We start from the raw sequence: 19,767 nt of genomic DNA, 5'->3' as shown, positions 1-19,767 counted from the left end.
CGCTGTTGTACATCGCAGTTTGCGATTTCCTAATAGCCAATCGCAAAGATTTGCTATTAAGAAATCACAAACACGCGATCTCGTACATCTGGGCAACAGGGAATAGTCTCGTTGGAAATACTTTGGTGCTTTGCAATTAGATCTTTGTTGTGTACTTTAAACTCGTTGAAATACCATAGTGGCACAGTTATGAGCAGAACAGAAACATTTCCTCAGAATTTTTTAAACCGATCAGCTTGGGATGTGAAGGAATCCTTCTTTTCTGTGTTATTGAGAATCAGAAGTCATGGACACAACAACATTAGTAGAATTTCCTTAGAGCCCTGGAATACGTCTCTAACAATCCTGACACGGTACCCTTAAAATGCAGTGTTCGAAGCTTGTGAGGGAATGCTTACAGAATGTCTGCTGGAAATGGTGCAGCGCCGGAGCTTCGGGTGCCACGTTGTAGAAGTGGGTCTTCAATGCGCCGCTTAGCAGGAGGTTGTATGCCAAGTCTGTTATGTTAATGCCAACAATAGCAAAGGAATAGCTGGAAAAAAACAGAGGATGGTAAATGATTCACTGATTCCAGGCCGTCACAGTTTGATGCTCGTACAACACTTCTTTGGCTCTGTTCTGCCCCTCACTACTGAGCACCTGACTACTGGTCGTCGAAGGTTTTGCTCTTAGTCCCCCAAAGCAAAATATTAAGAAGTTGGGGCTCCCTCTAAAATGTATTGCAAGGTGTGGGGGATCGGAAGGGGCAGGGCTGGGCACAGAGGCAGGCCCTATGAGATCATTTCAGGGAGACTTTTTCCGTAGCTCAATGTGAGATTTATAAAAGAGCAAAGTCATGAAACAAAAACATTAATTGACCAAAAAACTCTGGTCCCCATTGTTGGGGTGTTGCAAGCCCCTCGAACTCCTGGGCCCCAATGCAGCTGCACCTGCTGCAATACTGGTAGGTGTAGCCTTGAGTAGCAGCCTATCTCCTCTGCCTCGTCCCCCTTCTGCTCCATGTCTGATGATCACTGCAATTTTGAAACAGGCTCTTTCTCCCTTTTTTTTAGGTTTATATAGCCATGCTTAATTTGTGCTGGTGTTTACCGGGGCTCAGCACCAGCACTTGTTTTTTGACACCGCTCATTTTTATTCCATCACACTGTCTATTATTAAACAGAGCACATTAGCAGTTTTTTTAACAATTCAATGTGCAGTAAATAATTAATACCAGCGCGTCCAGATCATTCTTACAGATTGGGGTGACCTGGAATAATCCAAATTGTCACATTTGTAGGAAAGTGATGGTTATCAAGTAGCCTCAGTACTGGCATTTGACACCACTAGTGCAAGCTGCAGTGACCACTGAAAAACATCTTGGTCCCCGGCACATATTTTTATTTTTACAAATTAAGCACTGTACACAAACATGGCACAAGGGCATTGGAGTGCTCTGCATTTCATGAGGTCAGATACATTATTGTTAATGCACAGGGAGATTAAGTGATTTGCCTGGAATCACAGGATGTTGAGCCGACGCCAGGACTTTGAACCTGGTTCCCTAGTTCCAAAGTATAATTCACATGATTGATATTCACTGTAGAATGCTAAGACTGGTACAGCCACTCAAAAAGATTACATTGATAGCATGCTTATTTAATGCTAGTGGAATGCCTGCATTTCAAGTTCAGTTCGGAGGGAACATGAAGAGGATTTGGATAGTCAGAATATTTTTTGGCTGTAGGGCGTGAACATGTGGGAATTGGGTGCTGAGAGCCACCAGTCATTACCTGCTCTTATATGCCACTTGCCATCATTATGCTTAGGGCCATAATTAGAGGGTTGACGACTAAGAGTGGCTAAGTCTTAGATAAGCAGTATTTAACAACTGTTAATGCCTTCAGCAGAGAATAACAATAATAAAATAACCAAACGTTATTTTTAGAGCTTTGCTCACATTTTTAATTCTTGGTGTTCAATAAGGGTGCTCTGATTTTCAAATTCCGTGTACTTACCCAATGGCTTTATCAAACTTCTTCTTTTCCCATTCTAATTTACTGCAAAAAAAATAGATTCATTACTTTCTCAGTTTGCAGTTATTCTCAATATTTTATCATGACTTTAGATGCAACAAGGAGAACTTTGGCAACTTTACCTTACCCTCTTGTAAGCAGGCCCTACAACACATTTCAAATATCCATTTTTAAGGGGAATTGTATTTTTCCCTTTTGTGGTGGACGACTCAGTTGAATGATTAATACTAAGAGTGTGTACATTTGGGGCATTTTACCCACATCTGCTTTATGAGGTTTTTTTAAAATGTGTTCAAATATTTGTTTGTGGTGGACCATTCCAGCAAAACCTACTTTTAGAGAGGTGTCATTTTTCCTTGAAAATCACGCCACAAAAAAATTCTATTACGAAGCTTGGCTTCTCTTCCCTGACCAGCAGCATTATACAACTTGCAACACCTTTGTGAAGTGCAAATTTGTGTACTTTTTGCAACTTCGCCAGTACAATTCTGGCTTCACATATCTCTGCTAAACACAGAATTATATTTCAGTCCCGATGAAAGGACAACAGATGAGAAATCACGCATATACCTTTACCATGCATGCCTTTACAATGCAAGATAAATATATATATAATGTAAGTTAAACGCCTACATTTTTATATATATATAATCTATAGATATATGTATATACATGTATACATATATACACACATACATGTGTCCATATATATGTATGTACATGTGCACACACACATATATATATATGCCAAAGAAACAAGGATCTGATCGCGCTCTCAGATCTTCGCAATAATCACCAGTAATCCAAGGTTTAACCAAGGGGGTTTATTAATGTCATAAACCCGCCGTTGAATGGCGAGTTTGACATTAGTAAACCCCCTTGGTTAGACCTTGGATTACTGGTGATTATTGCAAAGATCTGAGAGCGCGATCGGAAACTCGTTTCTTCGGCATATTGATTACCGGCTCACTCCGCCAGCATCGCGCCACCCCTCTACAGGCAACGATCTCCAAAAGGAGTAACTTTAGTACAGATATATATATGTACCAGTAGGTAGATATAACTAGGACCAAAGTCAAAGTTTCTATAGGAAAAGCGTTTTTTGTTTTGCAATTACTTTGGCGCCGTTGATAAATCTTCATGAAAATTTTAAAACACATTTGGCTCAGCTGTTGTGTTGAAAGTTTCAGAGTGATCTGTCAATCAGGAGCAGAAGAAAACAGGGATCCTTAAACGCGTTTTCCCCATGTTATATCTATGGGGATTTTTCATTTTTTGACCGTAACTACAGCCCGAATCGCTGAACGGAATTACACCAAATTTGGCAGAAAGCTAGATGTTGGTACAGAAAACATGCTTTTTGTGATTTGGTGTAAATCTGTTCAGTAGTTTCAGATATATTTAAGTTAAAAAAAATAGATATCTGGGAGCCCAACAGCCTACTGAGACCCTACTGAAATTTGATTGACTGCCAACACTTCAACCAGGAAGTGTTGGCAGCCATCTTGGGAATCGGTTGAACTGAGTCCCACAAAAATGTCAAAGAAAAAAGAAAAGAGGCGAGGGTAGAAACATCCTGATCCCCGAGACCTCTTGGGGAGCCCCACTGATACACCCCAGGGCCCAAAAAACATTTATTTTATTTTAATTTTTTAGTGTGATCCACGGATCAGGCCAAAATGTTTTAAAAAAGACAATGAGTGGGCTCCCGCGCTTTATTTATTATCGGCCCCCAGGTAGGTCAGGTCCCAAGGACGTCCTTGTGGGCTAACTAGCCCTCCTGATACCTCCAGTAAGTCCCACACAACGGAACTACTAAGAGATCTTTAGAAGCTACGCCCCCCTTTATCCACCACTCTGCAAAGGTGTCTCCTGGCACACTACTGATTGGGGAATGAAGTCCTCTTGGATGCTGTGGGACCCTGGGGGCCAAGAAGCCCTCTTGGTACTTTCGGTAAGTCCTACACAGTGGGATCCCTAAGAAGCTGGTCAGAGGTTAAGCCCTCTTCCTCCACCACTCTGCAAACACCACTACAACTTAAAAAACCATAGAAATTCCAGGAAATAACCAAAGTTTACAGGGACATTATAGTTAGGAAATGAAATAAAAAATACCTTAGAAATTCAACGAAAAAAACAAAGGTTACAGTGATTTTATAGTTAGGCTCAGGTTTCAATCATACAAAACCAGTGAAATTCAGCAGTTATAGTTAGCTGAGCTAACTATAACTTGCGCCCCTGCAATGCACTGCTTATGACCTCACATATTACATCACTCATGACATCATCACTGATGACATAACTGATGCTGATGACATCTCAAATTACATCACTGATGACATCATCCACAAAATCACCAATGCACCCACTCACACCCGATAGAACCTTTCAATCCCACACAACCATTCACAAACCCATTCACAGACCCATCCAATACTAACACACCCACTCACTGATTCATAGATCTACACACACATCCACTCCCACCCATACAGACACTCATGCATCCACTCACTCAATAATATAGCCACTGACATATCCACTGATACACTCATACAGCCACTCACACATAGAGCTACTCAAATACCTACTTTCTCACCCATACAGTCAATCGCACAGCCACTTACTCACCCATACAGTAAACCACACACACACACACACTTACTTACTCATACAGATACTAACACATACTCACTCACCTATACAGTCACTTACACAAGCACACACTTACCCATGCAGCCACTCTCACATTTGCTCACTCACCCATACAGTCACTCATATACCCCCTCACTCACCTATACTGCCTTTCACGTACACAGTTACTCACTCATATACCACTGACACATCCACTCACACACACATTGATATAAACCCTCACTTACCCATACAACCCCTCACACTAACACACTCACTAACCCATAGAACTACTGACATACCCACTCACTCATCCATAAAAACAGTCACATACCCCCCTCACCCACCCACACAGACACCCAGACACCCATACAGGTACTCAGACAACCAATCAATCACTCTTACAGCCACCAAAGTATTCACTCACACACCCATGCAGCCACCTAGACACCCACAGACAGACTGATACAAACATTCACACAACCAGTCACTCACCCATACATTCACTGAGACACCTAATCACTCACTTATACGGTCAGTCACACACCCACTGAATCATCCATACATGCACTCATACACTCACTAATTCATCAATACACCTTGGTATATATGTTTGACACCGATAAACTTTCCAAAAACACTCAGTCACTGGATGATGTCATCAGTGGTGTAGTATGTGAGGTCATAAGCAGTGCATTGCGGGGGTGCGATTTATAGTTATCTCAGCTAACGATAACTGCAGAATTTCACTGGTTTTGTACGAGTGAAACCTGAGCTTAACTATGACGTCCCTGTAGTAACCTTTGTTTTTTTTAGTGGAAAAAATAATAGTAATTAAAAAAAAATATATATATATATATATATATATCAAAATCATCCTGTGCACTAGGCACCCCCATTTATTTGCTGAATTGTACTGATGATAACGGACTGACTGTCCCTGGGGTCTGTCTAACCAGGCCCAGGGACAGTACTATGTTGAAAATACACTTAGAATACAGTGAAAACACCTCCATACACTAGAGTACACTATGGGTTAGGGTACTCATATGATTGGCATGACCTGCCCTATAAGGCCCTAGGACATAATAGGACAGAGGGGTTAAAACTACCTTTAAGTCCCTAGTATATAATAGGGCACAGCTGTTTAGAGGCCCTTTCTGCACTTGCATGTGTGCACTACTGAGAGCCTGAGGTCAGTTTAGAAGCAGCCCTGTGTTGCAGGACTACTTTTAAAATGTAAATTGTGCCCAAACTCGAATTTGGTGTGATATACTACAATATTTTGGCATATTAGGTACACCCAGGTCTCCCCGAGGTGTCCTATGGGTGGGGGCAGGTATTCATAAGGAGGACCCTTATAAAAGAGGTTTTATATGCCTTGGGGATAGTGAAATTGCACATTTCACTTCCCTGTTTGTAGTAAAGTGCTTCTCAAAAATGACTTTTGTGCTAGAAGCACTGTGAAGTTAGGATCTTCAATATATTTACATATTCAGAACCCCTAAAGTCTCCCCTAGGTGCTCCAGGGGTGGAGGGTCCTGTAGATATAGGCAAGGTCCTTATAAAAGATGTTTTATAAGCCCTGGTGTTGGAGAAATTGCCCAGTTAATTTTCCTCACTGTAAATGCCCAGCCACCTAGGGTAGCATTAAGTTATAAATGAATAACTAACGCTACGGATTGAAGAAAAATATCATTCAAGGACTTGAAAGAATGGTATTGTTAAAACCAACAATATGCTATTGTTGAATTTATCCTAACATGTACAGAAAATAATTTATAAGACTTTCTTGTCTGTAAGCCAAAATTCAGTCTTCCAGTGGTCTGCCCTGATTGGTCAGAGTGGAGTGGATTAGCCAGGCACTTAACCCAGAAAATGGTCTAGATACTTGAGAAATATCAATCTAACCGATTTAACTTCTACTAGCAAGAACTTTCTCCCTCCTCCCAAACACATGACGAATGTGAACGATCTCGCCAATCATTACACCCAATACATGTCAATCGTAATTTACACCATTGCTCCGAAGCAACTAAAAAGAATACCTAGTAGACAGTCTAAACTGTGGTTCAACAGCAACCTTAATTTGGAAAGATGCAACTTAGGGCATGCCTAGAGATCAGGGAGAATCTCTGCCTCCCTTGTACATCTCAAGCAATTGAGGTCGACAAGAGGTTCCTACAATAAACACATTTGTAGGTCAAAAGTAGAATACATTAGAGTGCAACTTGACTATGCCAAGAAAAGACCGCAAAAACGATTTGAAATTGTCAAACAACAAACAAGCAGCAACTCTAACCACCATGTGGTAGAGAAGGTAGCATTGCCTAGTGGAGATTAATTCTCTGCCTAGTTCTTTGGAAAAACCAAGAAGATTAAATCAGAACTGCGATTCGCCTCCCAAAGTCTACTAGGCAAGGTACAGCTTAGTCCCATTTCAGTGCAGCACCTGGTGAGATCCTCTCTTACTGGTCATACCGGTCATACCTTAATAAACAATGCAATTTGGAAACCCTCCAATCATTTCAATGACACCCTGTCTTCCAAGCTCATCAGAGAACTTAGAACCTCCTTTCCCCCGCTTTGGACTAAGATTTTTTAATATCTCTCTCTCTCTGGACGCATGATAATTCCTGATTGCCTAAAAATAGGTCAAAGGACCCCTATCCTACAAAACCTAATTCGGACCTATCGGACCTCAACAACTACCGTCCAATTACCAACTTCCCAACTCTAGCAAAATTAATTGAGAAATGTGTACACTTGCAACTCTGCAACCACATTCATTGAACAGTATCATCTCTTTGACCATTTCCAGTCTGGCTTCAGAAAAGGTCATAGTTCGGAAACAGCTCTTACTCACATTGTTGATGATGCCCTGAGAAAGTTTGATAAGAACCATCCTGCTTATACTTCTTGATCTCTCCTCTGCTTTTGATACGGTCAAACATGATAGCATGATTAGCCTGCTGGACAGAAGGATGGGGCTTTGTGGTCCCATTTTAAATGGGTTTGCCTTGTTCCTACACAACAGAGGACAAAGGATCCAAATAAATCAAACCCTTTCTGAGATTGCTCCTGGCTCAATTGGAATGCCTCAAGGATCCACGATCTCTCCCACATTATTCAACTTGGTCATGAAACCTTTTACCAAAATTCTGAAGCACTCAAACATTCTTTACCACATGTATGGTTGCTCAATTATACTTGATAATTTCCAGAAGATATCAAAACTCTCAACTGCACCGTGTTGAAAACTCAACTCAACGGCAATCAACTTATACTCAATACACTTAAAATTGAATTCCTCTTGATTGCCCCCAATATCACTATGCCCCCACAGAAGAGTGGCTCAAACAACGTACAGCTCTCACTTGCACCCCCCCACGTTATTGAATCTACTAGATCACTAGGTATAACGGTGGACAAATACTTAACAATGCAAGATCGCATCAGTGCTGTCACCAAAGGAGCCAATTTCCAACACTCACACACACTAAGGAAATTAATACATTTTTGCCCACTTATGACTTACAGTTTGCAGTAAAATCACTAGTCATCTCCGGATTAGATTATAGGAGTACTACTCTTGCAGGATTACCCAAAGTAAGGCTGGGGTCGCTAAGGGCCACATTAAAATCAGCTGCAAAGCTCATCACACGATCTAGAAGGTTCGACCACATTCCACTGGACTGAAAACAAGTAAACTGGCTCACATTTAAAGCAAGGATACATCTGAAAAGCCTGTATGTCACACAAGGCCCTTAACCATAGTACACCCATCTACCTGGCTAATAAACTCAAACTTTGTGGGGGTAGCCGTACTCTAAGAAGTGCTAACTCTCTACTGTTGAAAACAGAGGAGTTCAACAAAAAGAAAATTTACAATCATTCTTTCTCTGGCATAGCCCCCAGAGTATGGAACACACTTCCTCCTGTAATCAGGTCAAACCCTTTAATTACTTTCTTCAAAAGCAAAGTAAAATCTCTTCTGTGTAACAGTTTGCTTCAATTGTAGACTTGAAGCAAATCAACATGTCTATTCTCACTTCCAGATCCTAATTTGCTAGGTCTTTTGCGTTAATAGTATCTGTATTGCGGCTTGTTTATTCTGTATTATATTTCTCTCTGTATGTATTTCGTACTACATTTCTCCCTTATGTATAACTTGTATGCTATTTTCAGAGTGCTCTATTACCCTGTTGGGTCATGTTCGCGCTATATAAAACTAGAGAAAGAGAGAGGGAGAGAGAGAGAGAGGGAGAGATAGATAGATATAGATATATATATAGATAAATATATATTTCAATGAGGAAAGAGAGTCCTCACGGTAATCCTTGTATTTTTTATTGTGATGTCAACAACAACATGTTTCGGCATTTACAGACGTTCTCAAGTGCAGGCTCCATTAACTAAGTGCAAACCAATCACCAACATTTAAAAGACATAGTCACTGGGTGACGAACCACCCAGTGACATCGGTATGGACAGCAATGCATATGATACATTCGTTTGTGCTCATTTTGCATTATCAGAATTATATTCAAATTGAAATTATGTCAAAAGAATTATCTAAATAAAGTGTGCCACTTATACAACTGAAGTTTTGATACAGTCAAATTACGAGCAATAATCCATTCCCATAACAGAACAATCAATGTGTGATTTTTAGCAATATTTTGGTATCGCTCATTTACAGCCATCATGACTGTAATGCCTATTTCATGCTGTGAGAGATGCACGCCATCAGTATACGTGTGATACCTAGCATGTTCCATGCCGCATGGCACTACATGGGATATGTCATGTGATATTGACAGAGTTGGGTAGATCCTTCAGTTACGGAGGGAGTATCCGCACAGAGTTAAGCCTAAGTGGGCAATGTAAAAACCCCTTCACTTGGATACTATTGCAACTGTGAGGGATGTCCGACATCAGTATACGTGCAATACCTAATTTGTTCTATGCCATACAGTACTACTTGGGACATGTCATGTGACATGGGCAGAGTTGGTTAGACCCTTCGATTTAAGAGGGAGTATCCGTACAGAATAAAGCCCAAGTGGGCAATGAAAGGACCTATACTCTCTGATACTATTACATCAGTAATCCCAAGGATGATAATATGTGATGTCCTATGGGTTAACAGATGACCACCCTGTGGCAGATATCTAGTGTCTGCATACACACGAGCTGACAGTATGTTCCATATTGCGTGATGCTGCATTAAGTGCGTTTGGAGCATCATCAGAATTTGGCGTGACCCCCATATTCTAATGGATTATTTCTGCAGAATAACACCCAAGTAGGCAATACACTATGCTGCTTTCCCTGCCTCATCATACTAATTGCGTCCTTCTTATCAACCAGGAATGCTCAATTGAGCTAATGAGGGTGCTGCAGTCATGGTATGTGTGTTAACAACAGACATAAATGGTCCTCACCATATAAAGTCCCTGTAATCTTTGTTTTTTTCAATTATTTATTTGTTTTTTTTATTCTATTTCCTAACTATAGTGTCCCAGTATCCTTTGTTTTTTTAGCAATTTGAAAGGTTTTTTAATGCTATTTCCTAACTATAACATCCCTGTAACCTTTAGTTTTTTAGTACATTTCAAAGATTTTTTAAATTTAATTTTCCTGCCTGTAACCTTTGAGAGTGCGTGTGTGAGTGGCTGTATAAGTCAGTGAGTGGGTGTGTGAGTGGCGGTGTGGGTCTGTGAGTGGGTGTATGAGTAGCTGTATGGGTAGGTGAGTGGGTGTGTGAGTGGTTTTGTGGGTGTGTGAGTAAGTGACTGTATGTGTCGGTGAGTGAGTATGTGAGTGACAGTTTGGGTCTGTGAGTAGATGGGAAAGTGGCAGAATGGGTGTGTGAGTGGGTATCCGAGTGTCTGTAGGGGTGTATCAGTAGCTGGGTGAGTGACTGCACCAGAACAGAACCTCACTTGCCCCTTTATCCAACAAGAGTCCACAGCTTTGCACATAATGGCTGCCTAACTGAAGTTCTTTCTACTGGTTAATTAGTAAGTGAAACCTCGTTGGGTAAATATCTAATGCATATTCTACACTACAGCTGTGTAATGGACCACGAGGAAATATGTTCAGTTACTTTTTGGCAATGTGATTGTTTGTCATGCTTCTTCATCCAGAAATCTGTGATAATATGAATCATTCTATAGAGAAGACAAACAAGACTACAAAGAGGTAAATCTCCACTAAACAAGGGTACTTCCCCTTAACTATATGAAGTAAGTGCTTCTTCGTTTGGTGGAGATGTCCTGATGTTCCTCTGCATCAAGAAAGCGTCACCAAAATCGGCGGGGAACAAGCTGAGGGCCTTTTGGTAAGCAGTCCATCATCCTGACAAATGGTAGGAAGACCAATGCAGACTACTAAGGTGAACACGGTGGGGCCAAATGGGCAGAGCTTTCAGTGATTCTGCAAATTTGAATTCTCATAGTCATTTAAAGAGAGAACCATGGACTCTGCTCCCACCAGGTAAGGGCAAGAAAGAACCCTACTCATCTCAGTCACTACAAATTGCGCTACAATAGACCAACGATGCATTCACTTCCACGAAGCATTTCAGATCGTCTTTCAAGGTGAAATTGCTGAGAAAGCACACTTGCTTTGCCTTCATTAAGCCCAGGAAGTAAGGATCATTTGTCCTTTATAGAAGTGGAGCTTCAACTTGGCACCTGCTATGTTTATGTTTGTAAGTGCTTCACGTTAGGTTTAATTTCTGTGAAATGAGCATCAGGGCCAGAAAGGAATATCACCTGCCCGTTTATCCAACAAGAGTCCAGAGTTTTGCACAAAATGTCTACCCAGCTGGAGTAGTTTATACTGGTTAATTAGTAAGTGCTATCTCGTTTGACAAATGCCAGGTGCTTATTCTACACTATAGCTGCTTATTGGATTACGAGGAAATGTCTCCTTCGACCTTTCCAACGTTTTGGCAATGTTATTGTTCTGCGTGTGTCTTTATCCTGAAATCTGTGATAACATGAACCCTGCTTTAGAGAAGCCAGCAAGTCAACAAAGAGGTGAATCTTCACCAAACAATGGTACTTTCTCCTAACTATATGAAGCAAGTGCTTGTTTGTTTGGTGGAAATTCCCTGATTTTCTTGGCAATCAAGAACACTGCAACATTTTCTTTGCCATCAAGAAACAGATGTGTCCAGAAGGCTTTTCTTTAAAAAAAAAAATATATATATTATCGAATTTGACATGAAAGGTTACGCTACTTATATTACAGTATCACGAATATTCGTGAATATGGTGTGATTCTTAGAAAGTGTTTATAACATATATACACATATTGTAATTAATGTTGGAGGCCAGTAGTTCACTAATATAACATATAAAAAATGAGATTTTCATAAATAAATTTATGGTTTAACACAGTTTTATTCCATTTCCTGTTTTTATGACTATGTCAGCATTCGCGAATATCACATGACTGTGAAATAAAGGGATTTCATTGGGCAAGACACTTTTTATTATTCTAGAAAGGAAGTCCCCACCCAGTTTTCTTTTCTTCACAATTGCAATGCTCAAATTGGGAGTATTTCTTCCATCATCTGCTAATCCCAATATTAACATATCATTTTGCACTTTTTGGGGATTTAAAAAAAAATTTGCATCTGGTGGCAGTGGAGAGCAGAAAGCACACCCTGAAGAACACAATTCATCCAATGAGGAACCACCAGTGAAGAGGCTCAATCGCCTGGGAATTCTTTATAATTCCATCTGGGGTAAAGAAGACAGTGGCGAAGCACGTGAAGTGCTCATTATGTGAGAAGAGCCTGTCCAGGGGTACATCAAAAAAATACTCTTGAGGTATGAAGTATGTTGATTTATTTGAAAACATACCATAACAAGCACTTGATCAGAGCCCAGAAACAGCACGCTGAAGAAGATGCATCAACTTCAGGTGCAACACCGATTACGCCAGGGAAACCTACTACTGCAGAACTTGAGCAGTGTCTCCCAGAGAAGTCTCCAGAGTGGCGTAGAACAGGCACTTTTTGTTTGCACTCCAAAAAAGTATTAATGGTGGGGGAACAATCAGTTGCCGCAGTTCTAGAGGCAGCTAAGAACCACCAGTGTTAATTTATTTTTTTCCCCATTAAATTGCACTTGTGACCCAAGTTTAGAGTTTTTTCTGTTAACATTTTTTCCAGTTATCATTTTATTTAAAAAAAACACAAAATGTTAAAAAAACATTTACAAAAAGCTCTGAAAAAGTAAAAAAACACCTTTCTTGGTTTAAAAAAGATAAAACTGTATGTGTGTGTATCTTTAATAAAGACTAGAAATGACTGTGTTAGTGGGTAAGAGGGTGCATGAATAAGTGGATGTGTAAGTGTTTCAGTGAGATGGTATGTGGGTGAATGAGTGGGTTTTACAGTGGGTGCATGTGTTCGTGAATGATGGTGAGTTTATAAGGGTATGTGAGTGGGTGCATCAGTGGCTTTTTTGGTGCGTGACTGCTTGTGTGACTAGGTGTACAGATGTGTGAATATGTGTGTGAATAGCTGTTTGGGTGAGTGAGTAGACGCATGAATGTTTGTAAGGGTTAGTGAGTGTGATGTGTTAGTAGCTGCATGGAGGAGTGTGTGGTTGTGTCAGTGAATGTAAGGGTGTGTTAGTGTATGAGTTAATGGTTTTATGGGCAACTGACTGCATGTGTCAGTGACTGTATGGGTGAGTTAATGGGTCTGTCAGTGACTGTGTGGGTGAATAAGTGAGTGGGTGTGGCAAACTGTACAGTTGTATGAGTGTGAGCGTTAGTAGCTGTATAGGTGACTGATTCGGTGTATGAGTGACTGTTTGGGTGAGTGAGTGAGTGAGTGAGTGAGTGAGTGAGTGAGTGAGTGAGTGAGTGAGTGAGTGAGTGGCTGTATATATGTGCAAGTGGCTGTGTTAGTGACTGGATGGATGAGTGAGTTGGTGTGTCAGTAACAGTATGGGTGAGTGAGTGGGTATGTCAGTGACTGTATAGGTGTGTGAATGGGTATGTGAGTGGCTGTATAGGTGAGTGAGTAGCTGTGCTAATACCTGTATAGGTGAGTGAGTGGCTATGTTAGTATCTGTATAGCCAAGTGATTGGTTGTGCTAGTACCTGTATAGGTGAGTGAGTGGCTGTGCTACTATCTGTATAGGTGAGTGAGTGGCTGTTAGTGATAGTATGGTTGAGTGAGTGGGTGGGTGTGTCTGACTGTATGGGTGAGTGAGGGTGTGTGTTAGTGACTGTATGGCAGCATGAGTAAGTGTGTGTGTGGACAGGCTGTATAGTTGAGTGAATGTGTGAGTTAGTAGCTGTATGGATGGGTGACTGGGTGTGTCAGTAAGTCTGCTTTTGTAAATATATATATAACTTACACTGTGGGTGAAAGACTGAATATTTAACTGTGTCTAGGGGTCTTAAACTGCACGTATGAGTCAGTAAGACTTTAAAGTGCATGTCTAACTCTCTAAGACTATACCACCCTGCTCTATATGACTTATCTACACCATACCTTAGAGGTAACGGGTACATAATAAAACAGAAGTTTAAAACTGTACATAATAAAATAGAAGATTAAAGCTCAACAAGAGGTTTTTAATGCCAACTCGACCATGCAGTATAACAACACACACACTCTACAGTTCCAGGCAGCACATTAAAGGACTGCTCACACACCTACTCAGACCCAGACAGACACTCACATATTTAAAAACCCATAGAGACACTCACATACATTAAACTCCGACACCCTACTTCACCTGGAAACCACATTAAGACCATTGGGGGTGAGGGGGATGCACAACATGCAGTAGCAGCTATGCCACACTGGACATCAGGAAATTCATTAAATATAAAGAAAGATGTCAAGTACCTTGCTCCAATTATGTGAAACAACATCCAGTTCACATTTGCTAGGGCTCCATATTGTCTCATCTTCCACAAGCACCTGAAAACCTATTTTTTTTAGGAAGTAACTTAACCCAAGGTGGTTTAGGACCACAGTGAAAAGATGATCACTGAAGAGTTACCACTCCCACTCATTCCCATTCCACACCCATATCCTCCCACATACCTACAACTCCTTGCTGCCTTGACCCTTCCTCGGAATCTCACCCCAGTAGCCTTGCCCTCGGACCCAGCTTTTCATTCACTTCTCACCTTTCCTCTACACTTTCTAATGTAAATCCCACATCTTGTACAGCACTGCATTGCTTCCTAACTAAGTTTGCACTGTAGGTGTAGTACATGTAAGATGTAGACAGGATATCTGAACTTGAGAATTGCTCTGAAGATGTGGAATTGTTTTACAGCTCCAGGGATTTAGTTTAGTCTGAGTTTGTTTTTGAAGGAGAATATTAATTGTTGTGCTTCAGTGTTTACATTTTGTCTGAGCTTGCCTGTTGGAACGTGTGTGAATGCTTTCATGCATGAACACTTGAAGTGCCAGGAAGGCTGCACAGAGCCTTTGATTTTATGAAATGTTGGTATGGTTTGAGTGGGAACAGAGGGTGTGATGCGGAAGATTGGGAATAGGCTGTATTTTATCAGATTTCCTAAAGAGCTTTTTTATGTAGTCCCAAGATGTTTCTGATGTAAAAACTATCTGGGCCAGGGGTGTAACGAAACTTGAGGGGACCTCCCTGCAAAGTACACCGAGGGCCCCGGACCCAGTCAGGATCTCTCAGGTCTGGAGCTGCCACCTGCACACAGTGCCGGGGGGGCCCCTGGAGCTCGGGATCCCCACCGAGGGGGCTGCAGGGTCTTATATTATGCCACTGATCTGGGCCCATCTCATGTACATCATAAGTGGGGGTCCTAATCTCCTGAATTATTGACCCAATTCTGAATAGCTAATCTTCATAATAATCTCGCACTATAAGTAATGGGTGGACCAAGTAATCACAGGATTAAAGGTCCCAATTTAAGTGGCATCAACATTTGGTTATCTACAGATGATGACTGAACTGGCTGCTTCTGGACAGTATGAATGAGAGCAATAAGGCTGATAAATGGTTGTTCACTTAGAAAGGCAAAAGTTCTGAGTAACACACTAAAGTGACAGAAAGAGTTCTATTCAGTCTCATTAACCTGCACAAAGGAAAGATTATATTTTTAATGGCTAGACTGATAGTAGGGAGGTACTGTCATGGCGTAAGTCCCTCATTTGTCCTCATGGATATTGACAACAAAGTATATATCTTAATAGTTGATAGTAATGGTCTTTCACAATGACCACTATTTCCCTTCCTTTTCTCAGATCTCCTTATAGGAGATGTGCTCTGCTTGATTCATCTCATGGATGAACGTAAACCCATATAGGGTTGAAGAATGGGTTTCACGTGGATTTAAAATTAATTTGTACCCATGTTGGGTGAAGTTGTGTAACCTGAAATATGCCAAAAATAAAGAGAGAGGGACCCAGCAATGAAGAGGAAGGGTACCAGCAACGACCAAAGCCTTGAAAAAAGTCTCCTTCGGGTAAATATTATACACCACACATCACTTTACCTCATACACCCTTTATACACCAGTCAGATGAAAATGAACAAAGAGGAAATATAATCAAACAAATAAAAACAAAAGATTAAAAATACAAATTTATCCACAGCATCATTTGGAGCACAGTATACAATGTATTTGATCTAATTGTTGTACTCCCTCCTAAACTTAAAACAATAGTATTAAAAACAGTGATGTCCATAAACATACAGTTAGCCTAAATTACATCAGTTAAAAATAGACTAAATTGATATACACAATTGGGAACACAACGAAGGAAAAATGATTCCTATTTTCAAGGAAACACTACATCAGTTAGGCACAGATCAATTTATGATTACTGAAATTATTATTCCAATTATTTCATTCAGTACAATTATCTCCTCAGACTTAACGTGGTTTCCTTTTCTAAAAGCATCAAATATGCTACGTGAATTAAGCAAACCAAATGTGCTACACTAATTAGTTTATCAATGCTCAAACATAGACCTTAGTACTTATGTTAGAAGTATTTCTACATGCAGAGTCCTTGCATCAACAACAAGAAGTCCTGTGCTTTCATTGGTGATTCAGGAAAGGTGTTCTGGTGCACTATCATAATATCTTGTTTTAAAAATAGCCCTACAAAAATACTGTATCCAGAATATCTACTACCACAACACTGTGAAAGTAAGTTTATTTAGTTAAATATAGATTTACTATTTTAACACCACATCTACATATCTTAAAGACATGTATAATCTCAGTTTACATCAATATGAAGGTAAGAATAGTAGTTCTATACTAGCCAATATATGTACCATCACAGTATTGTGGTAACTCGGTATTATGGAATTTATAGTTTTGTAGGGCGATATATTTGAAAAGCTGGTTTGTGATTTTTTTCTGAACTGAATTGTGTGTTGTATTCTATCTAGTTATGATGTTCATGGACAAATAGATACTCCTAAATTACCAATGCTTAAACCACCCCTCTTGCCTCAGCAACGCCCATGACCCCATTCTGATGGAAAAAGGGCACAGCTGATCAGATTTCATCAGTTAGCATAAGCATATTCTAATTATCTTACCCTGATCATTTTAGCTTGCCATTGAGTAAATAAAGGGTCCCTTGTTGAGTTCCAAATTTTAGAATGAGAGATCGTGCACTTGAATCAGCTAAACAGCTAAAAAAATAAAATCTGTCCACTCCTCAAAAATGCCTCATTATTACCCAATAGCCCAAAAGTACTAATAGTGAATTTGGTATCACCATTTTTACTAGCTGTTGGCTTATAAGTCGAAATATCTGGCCCCAGAATGGTTACAAAATTGGGCAGGTAAATAAAATGTGGGACCAATCTCCTTCCGCTGACAAAAACATTTATTAGGGACATTAGGAAAACATTCATGCAGGAACCGAGGGTGTAATAGAGCAACCATCTAGCAAAAAAAACTCAGGGGCATATTTACAAGGGAATGGCGGAGGATGACGTTATGCACAAAATGCTAACATCACACTCCGCCATTCCGAAAACACAGGGATGAGCCGTATTTACAAAGATATAGTACATCCCTGCATTTTCCCAAGCACAGGCCCTAAATTAAGCTTTCTTAAAAAAGAGAGGGACCCTTTGAGACCCAAAGGACTAGGATTCAAACAGAAATTCTAAATTAGGTGTCCAAAGGGAATACCAATAAGAATTACAACTTCCACAAGATTCCTTCACAGACACCAAAACCATTCGTCAATCCACTATTCAACATTCACTCAAGGGTGACACTGTAGACACCAATAGTCTACGTGTTGGCACAGAAATATTAATATGCTGACTTTATTAAAATTGTAATACAAAATTAAAAACATTTCATCTGAAAAACAAATGTAAAACACTAAAAACAACAATTTCACAAGATTATTGTTAGAAACACGACACGAGAGATGAAAAAGACATTACATTTTTGTCATTGTGTACCACAACCACTACCAAAGACTGTACAAAAACACCCCAATGTTTCAAAATTCATCAGCATTTGGGGTGAATTGAGAGCGGTTAGTTTATGGTGGACAGGCGTCGATGCGTTTAGAAGGTTTAGTAATAGTTGGACCTTCTTTATCAAGACTACATAGAATAGTACTCTCTGTGAATAAAACATCTACAATACAAATATATAATAAATCAATAAGTACTGCAGACAAATCATTACATCAATGCTGATTCTAACATCATAAAAATAAACAATATTATTAGAAATAAAAACAACATGGCACAGATTCCTGATAATCTTTTCAAGACAGAAGAGAAAAGCATAAAAACGATACAGTTTTGTGATACCATCATACCAACCTTCTTCGTACCCATGCCATATATTTTGCTCCTTTGTTCCACACCAATATGTTCTCTCATGCACATCTATATATACACAATTCTACCGTAGTTATATAATATAATGCAGCGCTTACCTATAATTCATTGTTCTTTATAATTAAGGCACTAGTTGATCACTGATATATGGATCCAACTGTTCATATCGGCGAACTGAAATTTGTTCCACCTATTACGAGACCACATAAAGAGGACACAACAATAGTGTCTTTTTAATTCAATGGGTTAACTCACCTTCCTATTGATATTATCAATTATTAAGTCAAACGTGGTTGTATTAATAAAGTCCTACTTACTAATATATGCTTAATAGAGTGAAAGCTTTGTGATGTATTTGCGCTGTGTTTCTTCATGCCCAGTTCTAAAATATCCATGTATCAGTGATCAACTAGTGCCTTAATTATAAAGAACCATGAATTATAGGTAAGCGCTGCATTATGTTATATAATAACGGTAGAACTGTGTATATATAGAAGTGCATAAGAGAACATATTGGTGTGGAACAAAGGAGTAGAATATATGGCATGAATGCAATAAGGACACTGTGGGTACCAAGAAGTTTGGTATGTTGGTATCACAAACTGTATAGTTTTTATGCTTTTCTCTTCTGTCTTGAAAAGATTATCAGGAATCTGTGACATGTTGTTTTTATTTCTAATAATGTTGTTTATTTGTATGATGTTAGAATCAGCATTGATGTAATGATTTGTCTGCAGTACTTATTGATTTATTATATATTTGTATTGTAGATGTTTCATTCACCGAGAGTACTATTCTATGTAGTCTTGATAAAGAAGGTCCAACTATTACTAAATCTTTGAAACGCGTCGACGCTGTCCACCATAAACTCACCGCTCTCAATTCACCCCAAATGCTGATGAATTTTGAAACATTAGGGTGTTTTTGTAGTCTTTGGTAGTGGTTGTGGTACCCAATGACAACAATGTAATGTCTTTATCATCTCTTGTGTTGTGTTTCTAACAATAATCTTGTGAAATTGTTGTTTTTAGTGTTTTACATTTGTTTTTCAGATTAAATGTTTTTAATTTTGTATTACAATTTTAATACAGACAGAATATTAATGCATCAACTGTGGGTTTCTGTGCCAACCCCTAGACTATTGGTGCTTACAGTGTCACCCTTGAGTGAATGTTGAATAGTGGATTGATGAATGGTTGTGGTGTCTGTGAAGGAATCTTGTGGAAGTTGTAATTCTTATTGGTATTCCCAGAGGA

At 39.6% G+C, this 19,767-nt stretch overlaps 1 protein-coding gene across 4 annotated transcripts in view; it reads right to left on the bottom strand.

Annotated features, from left to right (window-relative positions):
- Positions 1-19,767, bottom strand: part of ELMOD1 (ELMO domain containing 1) — a 521,431-nt gene that overhangs the window by 14,690 nt on the left and 486,974 nt on the right. For all 4 annotated transcript variants that reach the window (XM_085621500.1, XM_085621501.1, XM_085621499.1 and 1 more), the window contains 2 exons: positions 1,998-2,039; positions 399-532 (listed from right to left, as the gene is read on the bottom strand). In XM_085621500.1, the coding sequence (XP_085477626.1) occupies positions 399-532; positions 1,998-2,039 (176 nt within the window). The remainder of the gene's footprint in view (positions 1-398; positions 533-1,997; positions 2,040-19,767) is intronic.

The sequence above is a fragment of the Triturus cristatus genome, chromosome 8 (assembly GCF_964204655.1).
Source record: "Triturus cristatus chromosome 8, aTriCri1.1, whole genome shotgun sequence".
Taxonomy (NCBI): Eukaryota; Metazoa; Chordata; class Amphibia; order Caudata; family Salamandridae; genus Triturus; species Triturus cristatus.
The sequence above is the reverse complement of the archived record's forward strand: the minus strand, read 5'-3'. Positions and strand labels throughout refer to the sequence as shown.